The sequence below is a fragment of the Embiotoca jacksoni genome, unplaced genomic scaffold, assembly GCF_022577435.1.
Source record: "Embiotoca jacksoni isolate LCO1_2020_lvr unplaced genomic scaffold, fEmbJac1.0.p SCAF_39, whole genome shotgun sequence".
NCBI lineage: Eukaryota > Metazoa > Chordata > Actinopteri > Embiotocidae > Embiotoca > Embiotoca jacksoni.
The window spans coordinates 1,199,030-1,221,885 of record NW_027185391.1 but is presented as its reverse complement, the minus strand read 5'-3'; the positions used below and the strand labels follow the sequence as shown (position 1 = coordinate 1,221,885).

The 22,856-nt window shown below is 45.2% G+C and overlaps 1 protein-coding gene across 2 annotated transcripts; it reads right to left on the bottom strand.

The window, feature by feature from the left end:
* Positions 1-1,916: 1,916 nt before the first annotated feature.
* On the bottom strand, positions 1,917-21,831 carry cuedc1b (CUE domain containing 1b). Of its 2 annotated transcripts, none has more exons than XM_069166479.1 (11): positions 21,744-21,831; positions 13,372-13,995; positions 12,756-12,883; positions 8,757-8,883; positions 7,886-8,135; positions 6,717-6,782; positions 6,445-6,525; positions 6,267-6,360; positions 4,818-4,876; positions 3,840-3,909; positions 1,917-3,549 (listed from the first exon to the last, which is right to left on the bottom strand). In XM_069166479.1, coding segments are annotated over exons 2-11 (1,182 nt in total). In that variant the 5' UTR covers positions 13,678-13,995; positions 21,744-21,831; the 3' UTR covers positions 1,917-3,548. The 2 variants fall into 2 exon arrangements, with proteins under 2 accessions (XP_069022580.1, XP_069022581.1); XM_069166480.1 differs by having other exon boundaries at positions 7,886-8,132.
* Positions 21,832-22,856: the final 1,025 nt, after the last annotated feature.

Genomic DNA, 22,856 nt, shown 5'->3' with positions numbered 1-22,856 from the left:
GCCGTTGAGAGATAGTCTAGAAATCTGAACCAACCAATAGGAGAGCAGCTTCAGGTCCTTTGGTTGATAAAAGTTGAAGGATTTCATTCACTCCCATTTGTCCGGCGTCCCGCAGCAGGAAGTAGATTATTTACACAGAAATGAACTGAATACAATCTGTAAACAGTTTTTATTGAATGCTCACAGACTGAAAGACGACCAGGTGACTTTTACCAGAAAACTATTATTATATCTTAAAGTAGTATTATTTTTCTCTCGACGTTGGAGGCCCCCTCAAAGCTAACAGCCCCTTAGCTTTGATAAACTGGATATGTACTAACTGATTACAAATAAAGCCTGTAAAGTGTCATGTTGGCAGCTCACTCAGGCCTCAATATACTCTGCTTTAGTTGTTTGGATCTTAAAGGAGAAATCTGTAAAATGTTGAGTTGAAAATGTTCAAAATTGGACAAACTAGCCTTCAGAAACATGCTGCAGTCCAGTCCGGTCCGGCTCAGAGTTCATATGTTTAGTTTGCTGTTGATACGAAATTTTTAATGATACAACCTGCACTGCCAATCATCCTAAATGCAGGTGATATCTATTTTTTTCAGATTTCAGCGTAATACCGAGCTGAGGGCAGACTGCTCGATGCCACAGTGACTCACTAGCGCCCCTCACTAACTACACCGCGATGTGTGGCTGTCATGTGATTGACTGTATGTTTGATCAGCTTCACTAAATAATGATCTCTCCATTATTACACGAGCTGCTGCACTGCGTTCAGCTCAGTGGATTTCCCCTTTAATAACATCTCATCAGATCTGTGGATGTGTTTTGGAAGATGAAACCAGAAGGTGGTGTTGTATGATGAACAGTCCAATATCGCCTCCAGAGACAAACTGGAAGAGCAACTGTAGGATCAGATGGGTGCTTTATATCATATCATATATATTACATTAGAGAGAATGCACCTCCTGATGTGGCTTTCAGTGGAGGGAAATAAACAGTACGGCATCCTGTAGGGAACGTTCGTGCCCGTAAGGTCCTCGAAAAATCTGAATGGAAGAGAATAATGGTGGGATTCCCTGAGAGGAGAACACATGAACAAAGAGGTTGCTGAACATGCCACAGCAGGAAGTCTGATCCGCCTCCCTGCTTCTATGTAATCACACAATGTTTAAAAAGATGATCACAGCAGAACCAGACCGACCGGTGTCGTCCTGAACGCCTCTGGAAGCAGAACTACGTGGACTCAAAACAAAAGACAGTGTTTCTGTGTCTTTTCAGTATACGACCTTCCATTTAAAATCATTTCACTGAATCTAAATCTGTATTTCATTGCTGTATTTTCTGCACAAACGACTGCAGTTTCTGATGTTTTCTTTTAATGTGTGTATTTTTAAGGCTGGTTATGTAATAAGTCAAATCCAGCAAACATCACGATCAAGTTCCATAATGTTCCTTTAAAGTTCAAACCAGCTGGTGCCAATTGGACTTCACATCAATAAATAATCTACGTGATGGCGTCAGGGGTTTGTCCTTTAAAGAAATTCTGCCCATTTATCCCAGCTGAGCTCAGTATTGTGTCCTTTTAGCTCAGGCTCAGTCTCCACCAGCTCCTGAGGAACATAAAGCTCTGCTGTGGTCTCCAGCTGTTGGTTTACAGGTCTCTGAGCTGTGGTGGACGGATCCACGTCCACAGAACACGCTGTAGAAACTGAGCTTTATAATGGATGTCTATAAACATTTAACACTTCAATGGATTCCTTGTTTGCAGAAGACAGAAATATTTTCACCACAACATTAAAGAAAGATGGAGCTTTTTCTGATCGCAGGTCAGTTCACATAACTCGTCTAGAGAAGAGGTTCACGCGCACGCATGCACAGATCAAAAAAGATTCACTGATTTAAAAACAACAACATAAAGCTACTGCTTCAAAATCAAACAATACATTTATTAATTAGAGCACTCGTAAAAATCATTTTAAATCAGCAAGTGTCTGTGTGTGTGTGCGCGAGCTTAGAAACAGCTGTTCCCATTTCCATACAAATGCCACTCATTGTGCCCCTAAAACAACGGCCGAGGAGTCCGATCCCGATTCCCTTTGATTTGTTTATTTATAATATTTAAAAGATTAACAACTAATTTCTACACCATTGTAATGCGACGTGTTTATATATAATAAATGTATTCTGTTATAATGGGAAATGAAATTACAGTATTTTGCCACTAGTTCTGGTGCAGTTGTGCTCCTGGTTCAGTGAAAAAAAAAAAGCCAAACAGGAACACTGAATACAGTGAAGGTCCAAAACAGATGATGACATAATCTGAACCACCAGGACGTGTCCTTAAAACACAAAACACAAAACACAAGGGCTTCTGAGTAGGAGGAGGTAGATGTTGACATCTGGCAGACGTGTGTGTGTGTGTGTGTGTGTGTGTCAGCCTTCGTTGTGAATGGAACATAATCTGGTGCTACACAGGTTTCAGCGAGCGTGGTGGTGGGGGTCGGGGGTGGGGGACTGCTTTTGTTCTGATGATCCAGCAGCAGAGCACCATGCGTCACACTAAACATTCTCTGATTGGTCCACCAGTGTGCAGCCACTGCTCTGATAACAGCACCGCGTGAGTGACGGGCCACAAAACCACACCAGGACACACCTGTGGGACACCTCACCTGACAGACAGGCGTTCACTAGAGAAGGGGATACTGAGCGTGCTCCACTCGGACACACACACCCATGGCAGTAAAATACGACCCGACCGGACCACACCGACCGGACCACACCGACCGGACCACACCGACCGGACGCTGAGTGTCACTGGGCTCCAAAACAGCAGGCTGGTATCATCCTGTGTGATACCTGGTGTAACTCATGGTTTCATATTTTGATAACAAGGCTCAGAACTTCCATCTGACCAAACAAAACTAACAGTAAACAGCTACAAACCGTGCAGCAGGCCTGCTCTCTACAAACAGTCTTTACACCAGACCACGTGGTTGTCATGGAGACGGGAGGACGCATGTGTGCAGCCACAGCTTTACTGGCTACGTAAGAAATTCAGTCACAGAAGCCCTGGCATTCAAAAACAGCTCAATATTACAATTGGATTATGAAAACATGGTAAAAAAAGCTCTACATGGTTACGTGTATATAAAGTGTGTACACGTTGGAGGTTAAATGCCCGGCCTGAGGGACCTGTTCAGAAACCTTCTGCTACTGCACAGGAAGAAAACACGGCTGGTCCTATCAGGGGATTAAAGGAAGCAGGTAACAAAGAGTGAAAGGACTAATGCAGCTTCCTTTACATGTCAAAGTAGAGAATAACAAAGTGTAATAATACAGAGATAATACATCTACAGAGGTGGTGGAAGCGCTCCAGTTGTTCTCCCTGGGAGGAGGGGTGGGGTGGGAGGGGGGTCTCAACCCTCTGCTGAGCCTTAAGTGAGCTGGTCTGGATCAAGGCTGGGTGAGTAGGGGGGGACAGGAAGAGCTGCAAAGCCACCACCAGCGGTGATGCTGCTGTCGCCGTAGTAACCCTGATATGATGGAGCACGGGAGGATCTGAAAGGCAGAAGAGAGCCGGGATGATGACAGCTTTTATCCAAAACTAAACAACGAATGAACTACGGAGAGCAGCGTGAAACTCTGAAGACGAAGCACATTTCTATTTTTATATTCTGTTGAGAAGAAGTTGGCAGACGAGGAGATGAGTGTAGATTTGATTCAGAGACACGGTCAGATCACAGACTGGATATAAAATGTTTAATCTTTCATCTTTAACTCTGCGTCATGTTGCAGGCTGATTTATGTCTTTAAAACTGGACTCAAACAAACTACACCTTTGAACTTACCAAGATATCGGCTCATGGCGCTGTTCAGTCTCTTCCTGAGTGTTTGCTCTTCTAGGCTGGCCGTCTTCATCTGGACACACAAACACAAACATCAGTCTCCAATAAACACGTCACCTCTATTCAGATGTGTTGAGATCTCAGACTGTTTCTAAAAGAGTTTGTAGCTTCCAGGTCTGTAAAATGGTTCTGATCCAGAAGTGTCTTCAGCTGCAATACCAGCGAGTGCCACTAGAGGTCGGCTCCAAAAAGCCTCCGGCTCCATAGACTCCCATTCAACTTCTCTCATCAAATCCAAAGTGAATAAAATGTGTCCATCAGTTATCTCGGTGTTGTTAGCTAAAGTCACTCCTTCTTATTAGTTTTCTGGAGGTCCATCTGAAAATAATCCCTCATTCATTAGAAAAGAAGATTCAAGAAGACCTGTTTTAGGGGGGGCGTGTCTGTTTGATTGACAGGCCTGTGGTGCAGTCAGGTTACTGATCCACCTCTGGCTCCTCCCCCAGCTCGTCCAAATATGGTCACTTCCTGCTCCAAACCGCTCCGAACTAGCAAAGATGGTGACGGACAGAATCTGAACTGGAGGATTCATAATGTTCACAACCCAACGATGACATCACTGATGGATGATGACATCACTGATGGATGAGATTCACAACAGAACCACTGGACCCGACCTCTGGCTCTGTTATCGTGTCATGCAGTCTGGTGTCATTGTTGGACAGTGTAGCCGTGTTTTGTGGTTGGCAATCAGAATGTTTGTCTTTATTTATGTGGATACACTCCGTCTCCATAACAACCACATCCCGGTTTGAGGACACACAGCCGTGAGCCGGAGGTTTTTACAATGTTGTAAATAAAGTGAATGTTATCTATTTAGCTCCTGTTTTGTGGAGCTTCAACATGATGCAGGTCTGCAGGAACCACTACTCTATAATACATGAACATGAACACATTGTGTGGCCGACATGCATTTCTCACCACAAGGGTTTCCTTCGACATCGTCCAGGAGGTTGGCTGTAGAGTTGGCTGTGCCCAGTCTGGGGAGGAAATCAGTTAAGAACACAACTGTAGACTCACAAGTCATGGACTTATGAATGTGGACATATGAATCCAAGTTATGGAGGCTCGTATACAGCTGGTGAAGATCTGCTCCGTTATCTGTCCATAAAAAGGAAAGTGGTTCCTGCTGTGTTAGCAGGTCAGCTGATGGAGGAGAGGTGCGACTGTTTGTCTTGTGGTGGAGAGTTTAAAACCATTAAGAGCAGCAGTCATTCACCCATTTATTCTATTAAACTCTAGAGAGGTCCTGACTGCCTGTTAACGGTTCTGCACTGAGAGGGAGACAGAATTGAGCGGTGATTGATGGATGTCGTGTGTGACAGATCAGCTGATGACAGCATGGCAAGACCACAGCTGAAGATCAGCTTTAGACCTGAGGCTTTGTTACAAACTCAGACTGTTTCTAAAAGAGTTCGTAGCTTCAGGTCTGTAAAATGGTTCCGATCCAGAAGTGTCTTCAGCTGCAATACCAGCGAGTGCCACTAGAGGTCGGCTCCAAAAAGCCTCCGGCTCCATAGACTCCCATTCAACTTCTCTCATCAAATCCAAAGTGAATAAAATGTGTCCATCAGTTATCTCGGTGTTGTTAGCTAAAGTCACTCCTTCTTATTAGTTTTCTGGAGGTCCATCTGAAAATAATCCCTCATTCATTAGAAAAGAAGATTCAAGAAGACCTGTTTTTGGGGGCGTGTCTGTTTGATTGACAGGCCTGTGGTGCAGTCAGGTTACTGATCCACCGCTGGCTCCTCCCCCAGCTCGTCCAAATATGGTCACTTCCTGCTCCAAACCGCTCCGAACTAACAAGATGGTGACGGACAGAATCTGAACTGGAGGATTCATAATGTTCACAAACCAACGATGACATCACTGATGGATGATGACATCACTGCTTGTTGCTACTTTGTAAAGCTAAAAGATCAGCTGTGATGGTGCGACAGACAATGTTATGCCACTACTTAGTTACACAAAAAAACCACCAGTAAATTGTGTAACTTGGTGTTCATAATGAACTCTCTCTACACTGTCAGTTCTATGAAAAGAAATAGACTTTATGTCCTTCATTTAAAACCAATATTAAATGTCCATCATCGACTATGAAGGACTTTGTTTAAAATCTGCATCCCTGGTCGCTGTGATACATCCAAGGTGTAAACACAACCATCATCTGGAGACGGAGAACCAGTTCATCTGACTGATGTTCAGACACCAACAGAAGATCTCCTCTCTGTGTTTACCATTTAAACAGCACTGAAGGAAATGAACACTAACAATACAACAGTGTGATGATGCAAAAGGGACTAATGAATGGATGTTACCACACAAGGAGGATGTTGTCAGATGCGATAACCACGGTTACATGAAGGATACGAATGATGCTTCAGGAGCGTCCGTCTCTTCGACTTTCTCCTCTTCGTCTTCTCTGAAAAGGTTTTGGCGATTTCAAACAGCTTCTTCCTGGTTGCTGCAGATGAGGAGACGTTGGGGTCATTAACCAGAGAGGCTGCTGGGACTTCTACCAGCAGTGTTGTGGATCACACACACTTACATTTGCCCATGTGTTTGAGTTTGTCTCTGAATAGGGCGTCGTCTGAGATGGCCTCCATGGACGCTGCAGAGTACTGCTCTCCTACACACACACACACACACACACACACACACACACACACACACACACACACACACACACAGCATCACTGTACACTTCTGTACATCACATACATGCAGTATTATTATTATACTAATATTGATATCAGGATGTGTGAAGCTGAAGTGTGAGTGACAGCGCACACAGAGCAGAGTTCAGATGAGGATATCTACCTGTGGAACTCTCCATGCTAGATGAATGATTGGACTTTGATTTCTTTGACTCATACTTCAAGCGATCTAAAAACAGAGAGCAGATGTTATGACCGCTGATGTGATGAGGTCATGACTCAACTTCTGAACCTCCGCTTCATTTCATCTGGACCAGAGAAAGGAAAAGAGGTTGAAGTTCTGCAGGATTTAAAGGAAGAGTTGTGCTCATCACCAATCTCATCTCTGCAGAACTAAAACACAAAACATGAGGTGTCCTGTTCACATCGTTCAGCTCGTCAGAGACTCTGAGGATTAAAGAGTTTCCCTCCTGATTGACAGTTTGATCCCAGAAATGTGAAATTCTTTGTTTGAATATTTGCTCCTTTAGAAGACACCTAAAAAAATGAGTGAGGTTCAGCACCTCCAAATATTATTATCATTAAAAATATAAACTGAAGGATGTTTGACTGAGACGAATGGAGACATATGGAATTAATTTTGTCCAAGTAAAGAAAGATAACAGCAGCAGAGACGTAGTGAGCTCACCAGCATCTGACAGCCAACCTGCGGTGACAGTGAGGTGACTTGTTCAAACACCAGAACGTCTGACCGAGCTGAAGCTTAAACCATTAAAAATTTGACAATAGACACAAACTCACAAATAAAAGTCAGAAACATAAACCAGACGTCTTCCCTTTTTCACACGTGGGCATCTACTGTGTGACGAGCTGTCAGATGCTGCTGCTGTACGATCAAACATTCACGTTGACTCAGAGACAAAAGTAATTCCAAAAGACAAGCAGAGGCCGTGAACATCAGGGGAATCAAACCCGGAGCTGTGGAGTTCACATTCAGCTTTAACAAAAATGTCCTCACAAAACATCTCAAAGTATTTCATATTTACTGACATGCAGTCTTCTTCCCTGCCTGCTCTCATGAACCCTATGCAGGCGTGTTGCTGCCCCCTGCAGGACGGCTGCAGGAGGACACGGCTTCACTGCATTACTGCAGCTAAAAACTCCACAGGAACGCTTTGATGACCATTTGTCAGTATGAACTGTGAAGCATCTCACAGCCTCAAATGTTAGTAATCTTATATTACAATATCACGAGGGACTCACATTCAGAGTGTGTGTGTGTGTGTGTGTGTGTGTGTGTGTGTGTGTGTGTGTGTGTGTGTGTAGTACCACCTCTCTCCAAGGCGATGAGGAACTCGCGGTTGCGCTGCAGCTCCCTCATGAACTCCTCGTTCTGCAGGAACAGGGCGATGCGCTCGTCCTCCAGATACTGCTTCAGCTTCTTGTCCTGCTCCGTGGCTCCTGAACCTGGACCTCCGTCGGGCCCCCCAGTTCCTGGCCCAGAACCAGACTGAGCGGTCCATTGACTTGAGGAAACTGAAGAGGATGAGGAAGGCTGAGACAGACTGCTCTGAGAGCTCTGCTGAGATAAAGACAAGAGAGACGGATAAAGACAGCTCCATTTCACCTGACCCGGATCCTCAGGTTAAACCAACAACCCTGAACAGGACCGGTACCGTTCCTGTACGTACCGGTGCCAGGAGTACCGGTACGTACAGGAACAGTCCTGCTGTCGGTACTGTGCAGGGACGTGTCAGTAGTTTGGTGAAGGGATGAACATAAATGTGGTGTGTGTGTGTGTATATATAACAGATGTGGAGGCAGGATGATGTTAAACATGAACACCCAGCAGAACCAGCAGAGCTCATTGATCAACATGTGAAGTAAATATATATGAAAACATAAACCTGCCTACAGCTTGAAGAGATGCTGAGACAGACCGGTGGTGAAATGTTCCTCTGGTGTTTGAGCAGTACCCAAGTCCATTGCTTGATGTGTATATATTTCTTTACTGTATATACGTCTATTTATGTTTTATATGTCTATTTATGTCTGTCTGTTTGAGCTGAAGTTATAACCGGAGTCAAATTCCTTGTATGTGTTAACATACCTGGCCAATAAAGCTGATTCTGATGGTCGTTTAACTGCTTCACACATCAACAGGAAGCACCTAGAAGCCCTGGATATGACATCACACGTTTACCTTGATGCTGTCGAGCTGCTGCGGCAGGATCCGCAGGAAGTCATCGGGGAGGTTTCCCAGCAGAGGAGGGTTCCAGTTGCGGTAGCTCCTGACCTGCTGGTGACCTGCAGGGGGATGGGCCTCGAATCTGGGACAGGAAGTGACAGGACACAGAAGTCAAACTATCAGCTGCATCATCCACTGATCTCCAGCTATCAAACACTGCCATTAATGATCTAAATCCTTCATGGTTCACACTGACAGGAAGCACATGGGAGGACCAGAGGCAGGAAACATCTGCTTTAGTGCCAGTAAATTTCAGCTAATTAGTGGATAAAAGCCTAAAACTCTGCAGCTCCACCTTCTCACATGTTGTTAGTGACTGGAACTAAATAATTGTTGTGTATAATCTTCCATCAATGATTATTTTAAAAAGTGTTACATTCTAAATATGATCAAAAGGTTAAAATACATAAAGTGTCCATTCTCTCATCTCCTGAAAATAATGGTAGGCTAAAACAGGCACATGGTGATTTTATTTTTCATATTCAATAAAGGATTATTACTAGAATAAAGTGTCTAAAAACAGAATAAAAATGCATTTCCATCTGCTCTGAGAAGCAGCGGCCTGGTGGTGAGTCGGTGTAACTGCAGGTCAACAACAGGCCAGAGTGACCTCCACAAGAGATGCACACCACACCCGCTAGATGGGAAACGCCATGACAATAATTTATTAAATAAATGTGGTGTGATATGAAAGGTGTGCGTGTGTTGATATCAGACGGGAGGATCTCTTGCCATATCAGCAGATATCGACAATGATCAGATTTTAAGAAGGTAAAACATGAGAAGACAAATAGAATAAAAAGGATGTTTGGTGAAAAGTCTCATTCAGGAAACAATTCTGTTTGCTGCATGCAGTAAAAATGTTTTCACACTGAATTCCACCAGCCTGCCAGTGTTTTCTCTCGGTCTCATTTGGCCTGAATTTAACGAGATAACAGCTGGATAATAACTACAGCTGAAGAGTCTTTACACATCTATTGTGGTTTAAGGTGTTTTTTTTACAGGACAGCCTCCCTTCAGGAAGTTGTTCCTGTGGTGACCTGGTGTGACACAGCAGAAGAGCATTACATCACTGTAATCAGCCCTGGTGTCAGTAGAACAATGATCCAGATATTGAGCTCCGTGTTTGCTGAAAAGGAAATAAAGGTCCGGTTGATGCAGCGCTACAACTACGTCTCTGCTCCTCCTCATCACTGCAGAGCTGCTGCTGAGTTCTCCAAGGAACATCTGGAGAGGGAACAGGCCTCCTGAAGGCTGGCGGTAATGATGTCATCAGCAGATCGACTCTCGAAGGCTGAGAGAACATCCGGAGCTAAACACTCCTCTCATCCACCATCATCACTGCTTCTGTTACAGCGTCGTCTTCACCAGGCGGATCCATTAAAAACCATCATTGTTAGAGTTTGTGTTGATCACACTCTATCTGACGCCACAAAACATGTATTTTTAGATAATCCGGTTAACGTGATCAACATGTGCGGACTGGCTGAGGACCGTTATCGGACTCGGAGGATCTTTAGTTGGACAGAATGACTGAACGCCTGATGAGTCTTCACAGGAGAAACATGCAACACGGTCATACAATTAAAAACCATGATGTGATGTTTTGGACTCTGAAGGGAGGATCCCAACGATTCTCACTGACAGCAGAGTACTTCAACAACTATTGGACACACCGTCATGTTTTCAGTCCAGGGACACTCATGCTTCCTATTTAGCAACTGAATTTAACACCATCAATGCTCAGACACTCTATGACCAAATACCTTCACACTTCATGTATAATCAGTCCCTCCAGGAAATCATGTGACCGCCGTAATTAATGCTAACTTAAGCAAACGCCGTAATATTTGCAGAAGTTTGCAACTTTTTCTAAATTCCTGCAATTTTTCCACAAAAAATGTTGTCATCAGAATCTGTGCTGAAAGTATTAACAACATTATTGTTGTATTAACAACATTAACAACATCATGTAAATCTTTTCAAACTAAACTTGCTTAACACAAACTAACTTCCAGAGGAAACAGGAACAAGAGGAGGAACAGGAACAAGAGGAGAAACAGGAAGTGACGGGGTTCGTGGGAAATGTGTTCTTCACATTAAAATGATGATTAAATGTTTGTGATCAAAGGAAGTGATTCCACATTACTGGATGTTAAATGAGTTTTCTCCACACGTCCAGTTGTCAGAGACGTCTCTTTGTTTGTTTCATCCAGCAGGTCTATGTGTTGAATGAACATGAATTAAACAGCATCTAAAGCTCTTATTTTGACAGCTGATGTCGTCCTTGTTTCTATATTCCAGTCACAGACGCTCTGTTCTGGAAACATACGCAGCTTTTAGGACCTTTTAGGAGCTTTTAGGACCTTTTATCTCCACGGCTCTCTAAGTTCAATAAATACATAAATAAAGATTAGAACTAAAATATTCCAGTGATGTGCAGCAGGATTATTATCACAGGAAGTGATGTAATCACCTTGATCAGGTAGTGATTAAAAAATAAATAAATAATTTTTCGCTGGTCTACTTGTGGTTCCTAGAGTTTCCAGAAGTAGAATGGGAGGCGGAGCTTCAGTTTTCAGGCTCCTCCCCTGTGGAACCAGCTCCCAGTTTGTGTTCGAGGGGCAGAAACCCTCTCTAGCTTTAAGATTAGACTCAAAACGTTCCTTCTTGATAAAGCCTATAGTTAGGGCTGGCTCAGGTAGACCTGAACCAACCCTTAGTTATGCTGTTATAGGCCGAGGCTGCTGGAGGACCTCGTTACATGCTGATCTTCTTTTCTTTCCTCCTACTCTTTAACTGACTCATACCTCACCATCTTTTTCTCTCCCATAGTTTCTTCTTATTATCTGTTGTCTCCATTCAGTTCCTTCGCTCGTGTAGTTTCTGTTCTTTCTTTTCCAGATGTCCCGTCATGGAGCTGCATGTCTCTGCTCTGTGATTGTCGTCTCCACCAACAGTTCTTCTCTTCTATCTCTATGCTGTCCTTTTCTCTCTCTGCTCTCCTCTCACCCCAACCGGTCGAGGAAGATGGTCGCCCACCCCTGAGTCTGGTTCTGTTAACAGATGCTCCGCCCACCTCTGAGCCTGGTTCTGATAACAGATGCTCCGCCCACCTCTGAGTCTGATTCTGTTAACAGATGCTCCGCCCACCTCTGATCCTGGTTCTGTTAACAGATGCTCCGCCCACCTCTGATCCTGGTTCTGTTAACAGATGCTCCGCCCACCTCTGAGTCTGATTCTGTTAACAGATGCTCCGCCCACCTCTGAGTCTGATTCTGTTAACAGATGCTCCGCCCACCTCTGATCCTGGTTCTGTTAACAGATGCTCCGCCCACCTCTGAGCCCGGTTCTGTTAACAGATGTTCTCCACCCCTGAGTCTGGTTCTGTTAACAGATGCTCCGCCCACCTCTGATCCTGGTTCTGTTAACAGATGCTCCGCCCACCTCTGAGTCTGATTCTGTTAACAGATGCTCCGCCCACCTCTGAGCCCGGTTCTGTTAACAGATGCTCCGCCCACCTCTGAGCCCGGTTCTGTTAACAGATGTTCTCCACCCCTGAGTCTGGTTCTGTTAACAGATGCTCCGCCCACCTCTGAGTCTGGTTCTGTTAACAGAAGCTCCGCCCACCTCTGATCCTGGTTCTGTTAACAGATGCTCCGCCCACCCCTGAGCCTGGTTCTGTTAACAGATGCTCCGCCCACCTCTGATCCTGGTTCTGTCGGAGGTTTCTTCCTGTTAAAGGGAGTTTTTCTTCCCTCTGTTGGAGGTTTTTCTCCCTTAAAGAGGAGTTTTTCCCTCCTAGCTTATGTGGGAATTGTTGAATTGTTGGTTTCTCTATTTAATGTTGTAAAGTTCTGCTGTAAAGACTTTAATGTTTTAAGTGCCATTAAATAACCTGTGTTGTGATTTGGCGCTATATAAATAAAGTTGAATTGAATTGGAATTCCTCACCGAGGGGGGGGTGTGGGAGGGGCCTCCGGGTACTTCCTGTCATAAATGTGCATGTCATATGTTGGTGGAGAGTAAACTGGAGGTGGCTCTTCATCAGAACTGTCCGGCTCCAGAGTTCGCTCCAGAATCTAGAAAACAAAGAGTTTTATGAACTGGTCTTTAAAGCTGGTTTAATTCATTTCATCATTGTGACTGGTGATGAAAAATAAACATCTTTCAAGAAATTTCACAAAAGTTGTCATGAGCAGTTTTTCTGGATCAGTCAGATTTTGAAGTAAGAATAAAAAATAAATGTAATTTCTATGTGAGAGTATCCTGGTTTTTAATCTCCCGTGTGTTTGTGATCATTTATGCTGTTTACATACAACATAAAAAAAAACCTGAACACATGATAACAGGATCCAGGTTTCAGCCTCCATCTTCACAGACAGAGAAACCTGCAGAAGTTGTTTCTGTGCCACAGCATGTTTCTAAAAGCAGGACATAGTCTGATCGCTGATAAGATATTTATGTGTGCAGATCACAGCCAGGACACCAGCGTGTGTTTGAATGACCATTAAATAAAAGTGGTGCTCAGCTGGTACTGATGTTGGCGTCACGGCTCCTTTCCACTGACCTCTGGTGGGATGCTGTCGTCCGAGTCGGAGCTGTCGTCCGTGCCGTGGCCGTCGATGCTCATCTGGAGCAGCTGGTCGATGGTGGCGTCCACAGCTCCGTTGTTGGAGCGCAGCACGCACTCGATCACCTCGTAGTCCATGGAGGGGAACATGGTCTTGAAGTCCTCCATGGCCTGGTTGAACTCCAGGCGTCGGACCTGCCGGTTGGGCCTGCTGTTGTTGAGCTGCCCCTGTCCTCCGCTGCCTCCACCTCCGCCGCTCCTGGAGCCTCCGTTGCTGCTGCTGCGCCTGAACAGGCTGGTCATCCTCAGGGCCGGGCTGCTTTGGGCACCGCCCACCTACCGACAGGATGGTTCTTCTGTCCCGTCAACGCTTCAGCCCTTCAGTCTCGCTTGTTTTCACTACTGACCCGCTCACTTTCTCATTCCTACACAAACATGGCAGTCATTTGATGAGTTCAGAAAAACGGGAGGTTTTCCTCCCAAAGCGACCGTTTAATGAGCTGCATCCACCATGCTGCTGTCACCGAGAGAGAGAGGCTGGAGACGAAGAAAGGCCGAGGTCCTCTCAGAACGGAGATCAGACTGAACCAGAAGGCTTCATACCCACATCCAGGTCAACACCTGCAGAGCAGAGAGCAGGTCAGGGAGAGGGAACACGCGTGATCCCCACAGCACGCCGTCGGGGAACACGCGTGATCCCCACAGCACAGTCAGTCACTGAACAGACTCAAACTTCATATAAAACCATGATCTGCAGAACTCCTGTGATTTCTGTTGTTTCCGTGTTGCCTCCTATGAAGCCCCCTGCTGGTAGCTGAAGGTATTTGCAGTGTTCTCTTCATCTCTGTGATTCCTGCCTCTCTCTCTCCTCACTGGGTTTATTGTGGCGGCCGGCCGCCCGGTGCCACATGTCGGTACCAGGCCCGGTCCACAGGCCGTCTTAGTGTCCCAGTCACTGAGAGCCCAGCTTTGATGTAAACAACGTGGCCACCCTGCAGCCTTGTCTTCACACTTTGAGTGATACAGGATTCAAAAAAACATGTCCCAGACAGTCAGAAAGAGTGTTACTATATTTTATATTATATAATCAAACTGCTGATGTCACCCAGATGACCAAGCAGCATGTAGGACCCACAGACTGTTTCTAAAAGAGTTTGAAGCTTCAGGTCTGTAAAATGGTTCTGATGCAGAAGTGTCTTCAGCTGCAATACCAGCGAGTGCCACTAGAGGTCGGCTCCAAAAAGCCTCCGGCTCCATAGACTCCCATTCAACTTCTCTCATCAAATCCAAAGTGAATAAAATGTGTCCATCAGTTATCTCGGTGTTGTTAGCTAAAGTCACTCCTTCTTATTAGTTTTCTGGAGGTCCATCTGAAAATAATCCCTCATTCATTAGAAAAGAAGATTCAAGAAGACCTGTTTTTGGGGGCGTGTCTGTTTGATTGACAGGCCTGTGGTGCAGTCAGGTTACATCCACCGCTGGCTCCTCCCCCAGCTTGTCCAAATATGGTCACTTCCTGCTCCAAACTAGCAAAGATGGTGACGGACAGAATCTGAACTGGAGGCTTCATAACGTTCACAAACCAACGATGACATCACTGATGGTTGATGACATCACTGATGGATGAGGATTGGAAGGACCTTTACTGTCCTGCTGGAGGAGAACCTCGCTGGGGACACACACACGGGCCTGAACACGCACACACACACACCTTATCTAAGCAATCTGAAGTCATAGGCAAGTTATATTTGTATGTTTTATGAAGCTTCATTGTTATTTGAAGTTGGATGGCCGGGTATGTTGCCGAGTTACATCACGTCAGTGTTGCTCAGCAAACACGCTCATCTCACAGGACGAGGAGACACAACATCAGTACAGATGGAAAAGAAGATGTCAGATTATAACTTCCTGAATCCAAAAGTCATTAAAACAGAAGCAACGTCTCGTTCCTCCTACGAGCTGCAATCACAGGGATCAACTAGGAGCTGAACAGATAACACTGGCCTGGATGAGACGAGGTAGGGAGCGTCTACAGTGACACACTGAAGAAAAGAACAATATTTAATAACTTCAGTCTTTCCCAGCAGCTTGTTACTAAAACCATCTTGCATAGATTAATAATCTTTTCAATTAAAACATTTTCTAATTTATGCAACAGCACATTTTTCTATCATAACCAACAGGAGATTAATGATGGCTGAAACAGGTAAATTTAAGAAAAATGAGAGAGATGATGGCTGTAAACAGTCACCCAGTGGGTAATTTGGGTCAATGGCTTGTTAGGTGAAACACTGGTGCACATTCAGAGACACGCTCACTAAAACATGATGCCAACCTCCTGACAGCAGGAAGAACAGCAGCTTTGTTTACTGAGTAACAAGAACAACTGGGAAAACTATAAAAAGAAAACCACAAAGGTCGAGGTCAAGCATGTGAAATACAGAACGCACATCATGACATACAATCCTGTTTCCAAAAAAGTTGGGATGCTGTTTAAACGTTAATAAAAGCAGAATGCAATGATTTGCAAATCCTGTAAACCCATATTTAGTTGAAAATAGACCAAAGACAACATAGATGTTGAGATGGAGAAAAAAAAAAGTGCTCATTTTGAATCTGATGTCAGCAACACGTCTGTATGAAGTTGGGACAGGATCATGTTCACCACTGAGAATAGAGGTACTTTAATCACTTGCTGAATTCCTGCATCCTCAACAACTGCATAGAGATGCAAGTCTTTAACAATAAACACCCAATTCTTTAGTTGCACATTTCGTCCTGTTTGAATCTGCACGAAGAAGCTGTTTAAATGCTGCCTGCTTTAATATATCTACACTGAAGGAAACCATTAGTTCATCTCTTGCCCAGTTTGTAAGTTTGTCCTCTGACAAAGAAATGAACGGTCTATAATTGTAATGGAGGTTTATTTTAACAGAGACAGAATATAAAAACAAAAATCCAGAAAATCACATCATATAAAAGTTATAAATTGATTTGCATTTGATTGTGAAATAAGTATTTGATCCCGAAGCAGAACATGACTCAGTACTTGGTGCAGAAAGTGTTGTTGGCGAGGTCAGAGGTTTGTGGTAGTTGGTCTCCAGGTTTGAACATCTCAGGAGGGATGTTGTTCACTCCTCTTTGCAGATCCTCCAGGTTTCCAGGCTGTTGCTCGGCAACTGGAAGCTTCAGCTCTCTCCTCAGATGTTCTCTGGGATGAAGGTCCGGAGACCGGCTCGACCTCTCCGTGACCTTCATGTGCTTCTTCTTGAGCCGCTCCTTTGTTGCCTCGTCGTATGTTTTGGGTCATTGTGGTGCTGAAGACCCGTCTCCAGTGTCCCGGCTGAGGGAAGGAGGTCGTCCCCCAAGATGTCCCGGTACACGACCCCGTCCGTCCTCCCCTCGATGCGGTGAAGTTGTCCTCTCCCCTCAGCAGAGACACCCCCAAAGCAGAATGTCTCCACCTCCATGTTGGACGGTGGGACAGTGGGGACGGTGGGACGGTGTTCTCGGGTTCTAGTCAGCGTTTCTCTTCCTCCAAACACGGCGAGTCCAGTTGATGTCAAAGAGCTGGATGTTGTTCTCCTCTGACCACGTCACCTCCTCCAAGCCTTCTCTGAATCCTTCAGGTGTTCGTTGGTAAACTTCAGACAGGTCTGTCCATATTCAGCCGGGGGACCTCGCAGCGCTACAGGATCTTAATCCATAGTGTCATGTGTTACCGATGGTTTCCATGGTGACTGTAGTCCCAGCTGTCTGGAGACCATGAACAAGTTCCTCCAGTGTAGTTCTGGGCTGATCCCTCACCTTCCTCATGATCATCGATACCCCACAAGGCCAGATCTCCATGGAGCCCCAGACCGAGGAGATCCAGACCGAGAAGGTCCAGACCGAGGACATCCAGACCGAGGAGACCCAGACCGAGGACACCCAGGCCGAGGACACCCAGGCCGAGGAGATCCAGGCCGAGGAGATGCAGACCGAGGAGATCCAGACCGAGGACGTCCAGACCGAGGAGACGCAGACCGAGGACGTCCAGACCAAAGAGGTCCAGACCGAGGAGATGCAGACCGAGTACATCCAGACCGAGCAGATGCAGACCGAGGACATCCAGACCGAGGAGACACAGACCGAGGACATCCAGACCGAGGACACCCAGACCGAGGAGACGCAGACCGAGGACATCCAGACCGAGCAGGTCCAGACCGAGGAGATCCATGTCATTTTTAGTGTTTCTTCCATTTCCCAATAATCTCACCAACAGTTGTCTCCTTCTCACCGAGCTGCTGGCCGATGGTCTTGTAGTCCATTCCAGCCTCGTGCAGGTCTACGATTTGACACAAGTAACGAGTTGAGACGGGCGTCTTTTATACAGGTAACGAGTTGAGACGGGCGTCTTTTATACAGGTAACGAGTTGAGACGGATGTCTTTTATACGGGTGACCAGCGGAGACGGATGTCTTTTATACGGGTGACCAGTGGAGACGGATGTCTTTTATACAGGTGACCAGTGGAGACGGATGTCTTTTATACAGGTGACCAGTGGAGACGGGCGTCTTTTATACAGGTGACCAGTTGAGACGGATGTCTTTTATACAGGTGACCAGTGGAGACGGATGTCTTTTATACAGGTGACCAGTTGAGACCGATGTCTTTTATACAGGTGACCAGTTGAGACCGATGTCTTTTATACAGGTGACCAGTTGAGATTCGGAGAACTTTCTTAAAGCGAGAGGACAAATCTAACCGTCTGTAGGAGACAGAATTCTTGTTGGTTGGAAATCAAATACTTATTTCACAATCAAATGCAAATCAATTTATAACTTTTATATGATGTGATTTTCTGGATTTTTGTTTTTATATTCTGTCTCTGTTAAAATAAACCTCCATTACAATTATAGACCGTTCATTTCTTTGTCAGAGGACAAACTTACAAACTGGGCAAGAGATGAACTAATGGTTTCCTTCAGTGTAGTTGTGGTGTTCTCCATCGGTTGGACCCCGGCTGAGACTCCGCCACCACTGAACACAAAGCATCGCCCAGCGATAGCTGTAACCTGACTGCAGCATTGGCCTGTCAATCAAACAGACACACCTCAAAAACAGGTCTTTTTGAGACCTAATATCTAATTAATGAGATTAATTTTCAGATGGACCACCAGAAAACTAAGGAGTGACTTTCCAGATTGACAACAAAATGACTTGTAAAAAATTTTATTGACTTCATATTTGATGAGAGAAGTTGAATGGGAGTCTATGGAACCGACCGCTAGTGGCACTCGGTGGTATTGCAGCTTAAAGCACTTCTGCATCGAACTAAATTTTTCAGACTTGGACGCTACGAACACTTTTATAAACAGTCTGCAGCTGTAACGGGACAAAACAGCAGAAACCTCCACAGCGATAACAGAAAGTGCTCATGAAGATGTGGATCCTGAAGGAGTGACAGCCTCCGAGTTCTTTTCTACAACAGGACTCAGAGTCACCCAGGCAAACAAGTTTGGTTTAAACAAAGAAACCACAAACAAGCCAGAAGGGTTTCCCCAGTACCACAATGACTGACTGAAGCAGCCGCACCGTGATCCGGTGCTGGAGGTCAGTCCGGTTCTGGGAGTCCACTCATTCAGGGCAGAGCTCACACAGACAGACAGTACATGACATTTACATCACGACGACTCCTGCAGGTAGGAATTGGCCTTTATAGAGTTTTATCATTGTTTAACTACAACTTCACTCTCTTGGTTCACAAACAGCTCTCATCATTTCAACATCATTTCAGGTCACAGCACGTTTTCAAAGCTCAAAAACATTTAAAATTGCCAATACTAACATTAATCCTCTCAAATACTAAGATCACGAGCAGCGGTGGAAAGCCTGTCGTCTGGCACATTGTCCCTTTACAAACCTCAACCTGTTGTAAGAACTGTGACGTCACAGATCCTGGTGCTTACAGACAGCGCTCACAGATTTATCATGTACGTTTATCAAAAAGCAGTTTGATGTTTAGCGGCTGTCTGCGGATCTGTGACCTGAAACCGACGGATTAAATGTCCAGATGAGAAATCCAACCAGGAACACCTCGATGGGCCTGACGATGAAACAAGGGACGCAGAAAGCAAGCAACTTTTCAACGTCGTGATATCCGTTTGTTCTGTTTACGGTTTACGGTGTAAACGGCGTAAACCGTGTAAACCGTGTAAACCGAGTAAACGGTGTAAACCGTGTAAACGGTGTAAACCGTGTAAACCGAGTAAACGGTGTAAACGGCGTAAACCGTGTAAACCGAGTAAACCGTGTAAACCGCGTAAACGGTGTAAACCGTGTAAACGGTGTAAACCGAGTAAACCGAGTAAACGGTGTAAACCGTGTAAACCGTGTAAACCGAGTAAACGGTGTAAACGGCGTAAACCGTGTAAACCGAGTAAACCGTGTAAACCGCGTAAACGGTGTAAACCGTGTAAACGGTGTAAACCGAGTAAACGGTGTAAACGGTGTAAACCGTGTAAACGGTGTAAACGGCGTAAACCGTGTAAACGGTGTAAACGGCGTAAACCGTGTAAACCGAGTAAACGGTGTAAACGGCGTAAACCGTGTAAACCGAGTAAACGGTGTAAACGGCGTAAACCGTGTAAACCGAGTAAACCGTGTAAACCGCGTAAACGGTGTAAACCGTGTAAACGGTGTAAACGGTGTAAACCGAGTAAACGGTGTAAACGGTGTAAACCGTGTAAACGGCGTAAACGGCGTAAACCGTGTAAACCGAGTAAACGGTGTAAACGGCGTAAACCGTGTAAACCGAGTAAACCGTGTAAACCGCGTAAACGGTGTAAACCGTGTAAACGGTGTAAACCGAGTAAACCGAGTAAACGGTGTAAACGGTGTAAACCGTGTAAACCGCGTAAACGGCGTAAACGGCGTAAACCGCGTAAACCGAGTAAACGGTGTAAACGGCGTAAACCGTGTAAACCGAGTAAACAGTGCAAACGGTGTAAACGGCGTAAACCGTGTAAACCGAGTAAACCGTGTAAACCGCGTAAACGGTGTAAACCGTGTAAACGGTGTAAACCGAGTAAACGGTGTAAACGGTGTAAACCGAGTAAACGGTGCAAACGGTGTAAACCGTGTAAACGGTGTAAACCGAGTAAACGGTGTAAACGGTGTAAACCGAGTAAACGGTGCAAACGGTGTAAACCGTGTAAACGGTGTAAACGGTGTAAACGGCGTAAACCGTGTAAACCGAGTAAACCGTGTAAACCGCGTAAACGGTGTAAACCGTGTAAACGGTGTAAACCGAGTAAACGGTGCAAACGGTGTAAACCGAGTAAACGGTGTAAACGGTGTAAACGGTGTAAACCGAGTAAACCGTGTAAACCGCGTAAACGGTGTAAACCGTGTAAACGGTGTAAACCGAGTAAACGGTGTAAACGGTGTAAACCGAGTAAACGGTGCAAACGGTGTAAACCGTGTAAACGGTGTAAACCGAGTAAACGGTGTAAACCGTGTAAACCGAGTAAACGGTGTAAACGGTGTAAACCGTGTAAACCGAGTAAACGGTGTAAACGGTGTAAACCGTGTAAACCGTGTAAACGGTGTAAACGGTGTAAACCGTGTAAACCGTGTAAACAGTGTAAACCGTGTAAACCGTGTAAACGGTGTAAACGGTGTAAACCGTGTAAACCGAGTAAACGGTGTAAACGGTGTAAACCGTGTAAACCGTGTAAACGGTGTAAACCGTGTAAACGGTGTAAACCGTGTAAACCGTGTAAACCGAGTAAACGGTGTAAACGGTGTAAACGGTGTAAACCGTGTAAACGGTGTAAACCGAGTAAACCGAGTAAACGGTGTAAACGGTGTAAACCGTGTAAACCGTGTAAACGGTGTAAACATCAGCAGCATCTTCTGTCCCACCGGTCGTCTTCAGACTCAGCTCGACATGTCAGAAATCATGAAGTGAAAACGAGCCGGTGCCGCTGACTGAATGGAACAACAGCTAATAATAATAATAATAATAATAATAATAATAATAATAATATAACATAACTAATAACCGAGGTCCCGCAGCGATGTGTTAGCTCCTAGCAGCGGCCTCCGGGGAACCGAGGTCCCGCAGCGACGCGCTAGCTCCTCCGGCTAACCCTCCTCCGTCAGGCCGCGGCCAGCGGCTCCAGAGCTCCGTCCGGTCTCGATCCGCTCCGTCTCGACGTGTCACCGGGATCTCACACTACTGATACCGGCTCGTCCATTTCCCGAGGCGGACCCCACCGAGCCGGGCTCACCGTGTCCGACCTCACGCTGCTGCTCGCTGACTAAAGGAGCCCGTCGTCAGGTCCGTCTACCGGCCAACACAACAAAATGTCGTCGTTACTCACCGACAGGGTGGCCGGGGTCCCGCCGAGCAGAGGCTATCCACCGAGAGGAACAGACGGGGCAGCGCAGCGGAGGGTCCGGGCATCGTAACGGGAAGCAGAAGGGTCCCGTCGCTGCTCACACCAACAGAGCTGCCATTAAAACCAGCCAGCTACCGGAAGTCAGCTCCAAACTCATACGGCTCTTCAAAATAAAAGACAGTATTACATATTGTGTACAAAATTAATACCATTCATAAAATATTTCTATTCATTAGTTAAAAAAATAATCTGATGCCAACCAAAAGATGCACATACTTGTAATAATTATAAATTAATACAACATGTAGATCAAGTAAATTAGTTATTATCATCTAGTACCACATAAATCTCTAAAATGCAGTTTTTAATATAAACAAATAAATATATGTGAGAGTTTGTGTTTATGGTCTTAATTATCCTGAGAGTAGTCCAGTAATAGTATTTATACTAAGGCATAATGCAGAATGTAAAAAAAGCCATTCAAATAAGAGAAAAACAACATTTAGGTTAAAGAAAACTGCACAATATTGACTTGGGGTTTATTTCCCCACACTGAATGGTGACTAGAGGCCAAGGCACTGTCAGGAGGTTTTCACTTTTCCTGACAACATTTGTCAGTCAATGAAGTGAGAAGCCAAAATACCAACCTATTAATATAAAAGGCCCTCCAGAGACTTTCCACCTGCGGTAATACAACAGTTTCCCCTTTTGTTTAGGGGGAGGAGGATGTTCTCTACGGAAGAAATATCTAATATCTATATGGAATTCATTCATCATGATATGTTTTCAGACAGATTACCTACATATTGCACCTGCTAACTGGAATGGTGGCAAAAATATGAATTCCTGAGGAGGTGCAAACGCACAAACACAAACACAAGCAAAATCCACGAGCAAACAAATCGACAAGGCAAAGTCGGGGCGATGACCAATTACGTGCCTCCTCTCATCCCCAGTATGAGCAGCATGAACCAGAAGAGCGTCTGAGCCTGGTCACTTCACTTCCCCAGGTCTACTGACTGCAGTCAGCTGTAGCTTATGTGGGAATTGTTTGAATTGAATTGAATAGAATTGCATTGAATAGTTCAGCTGATC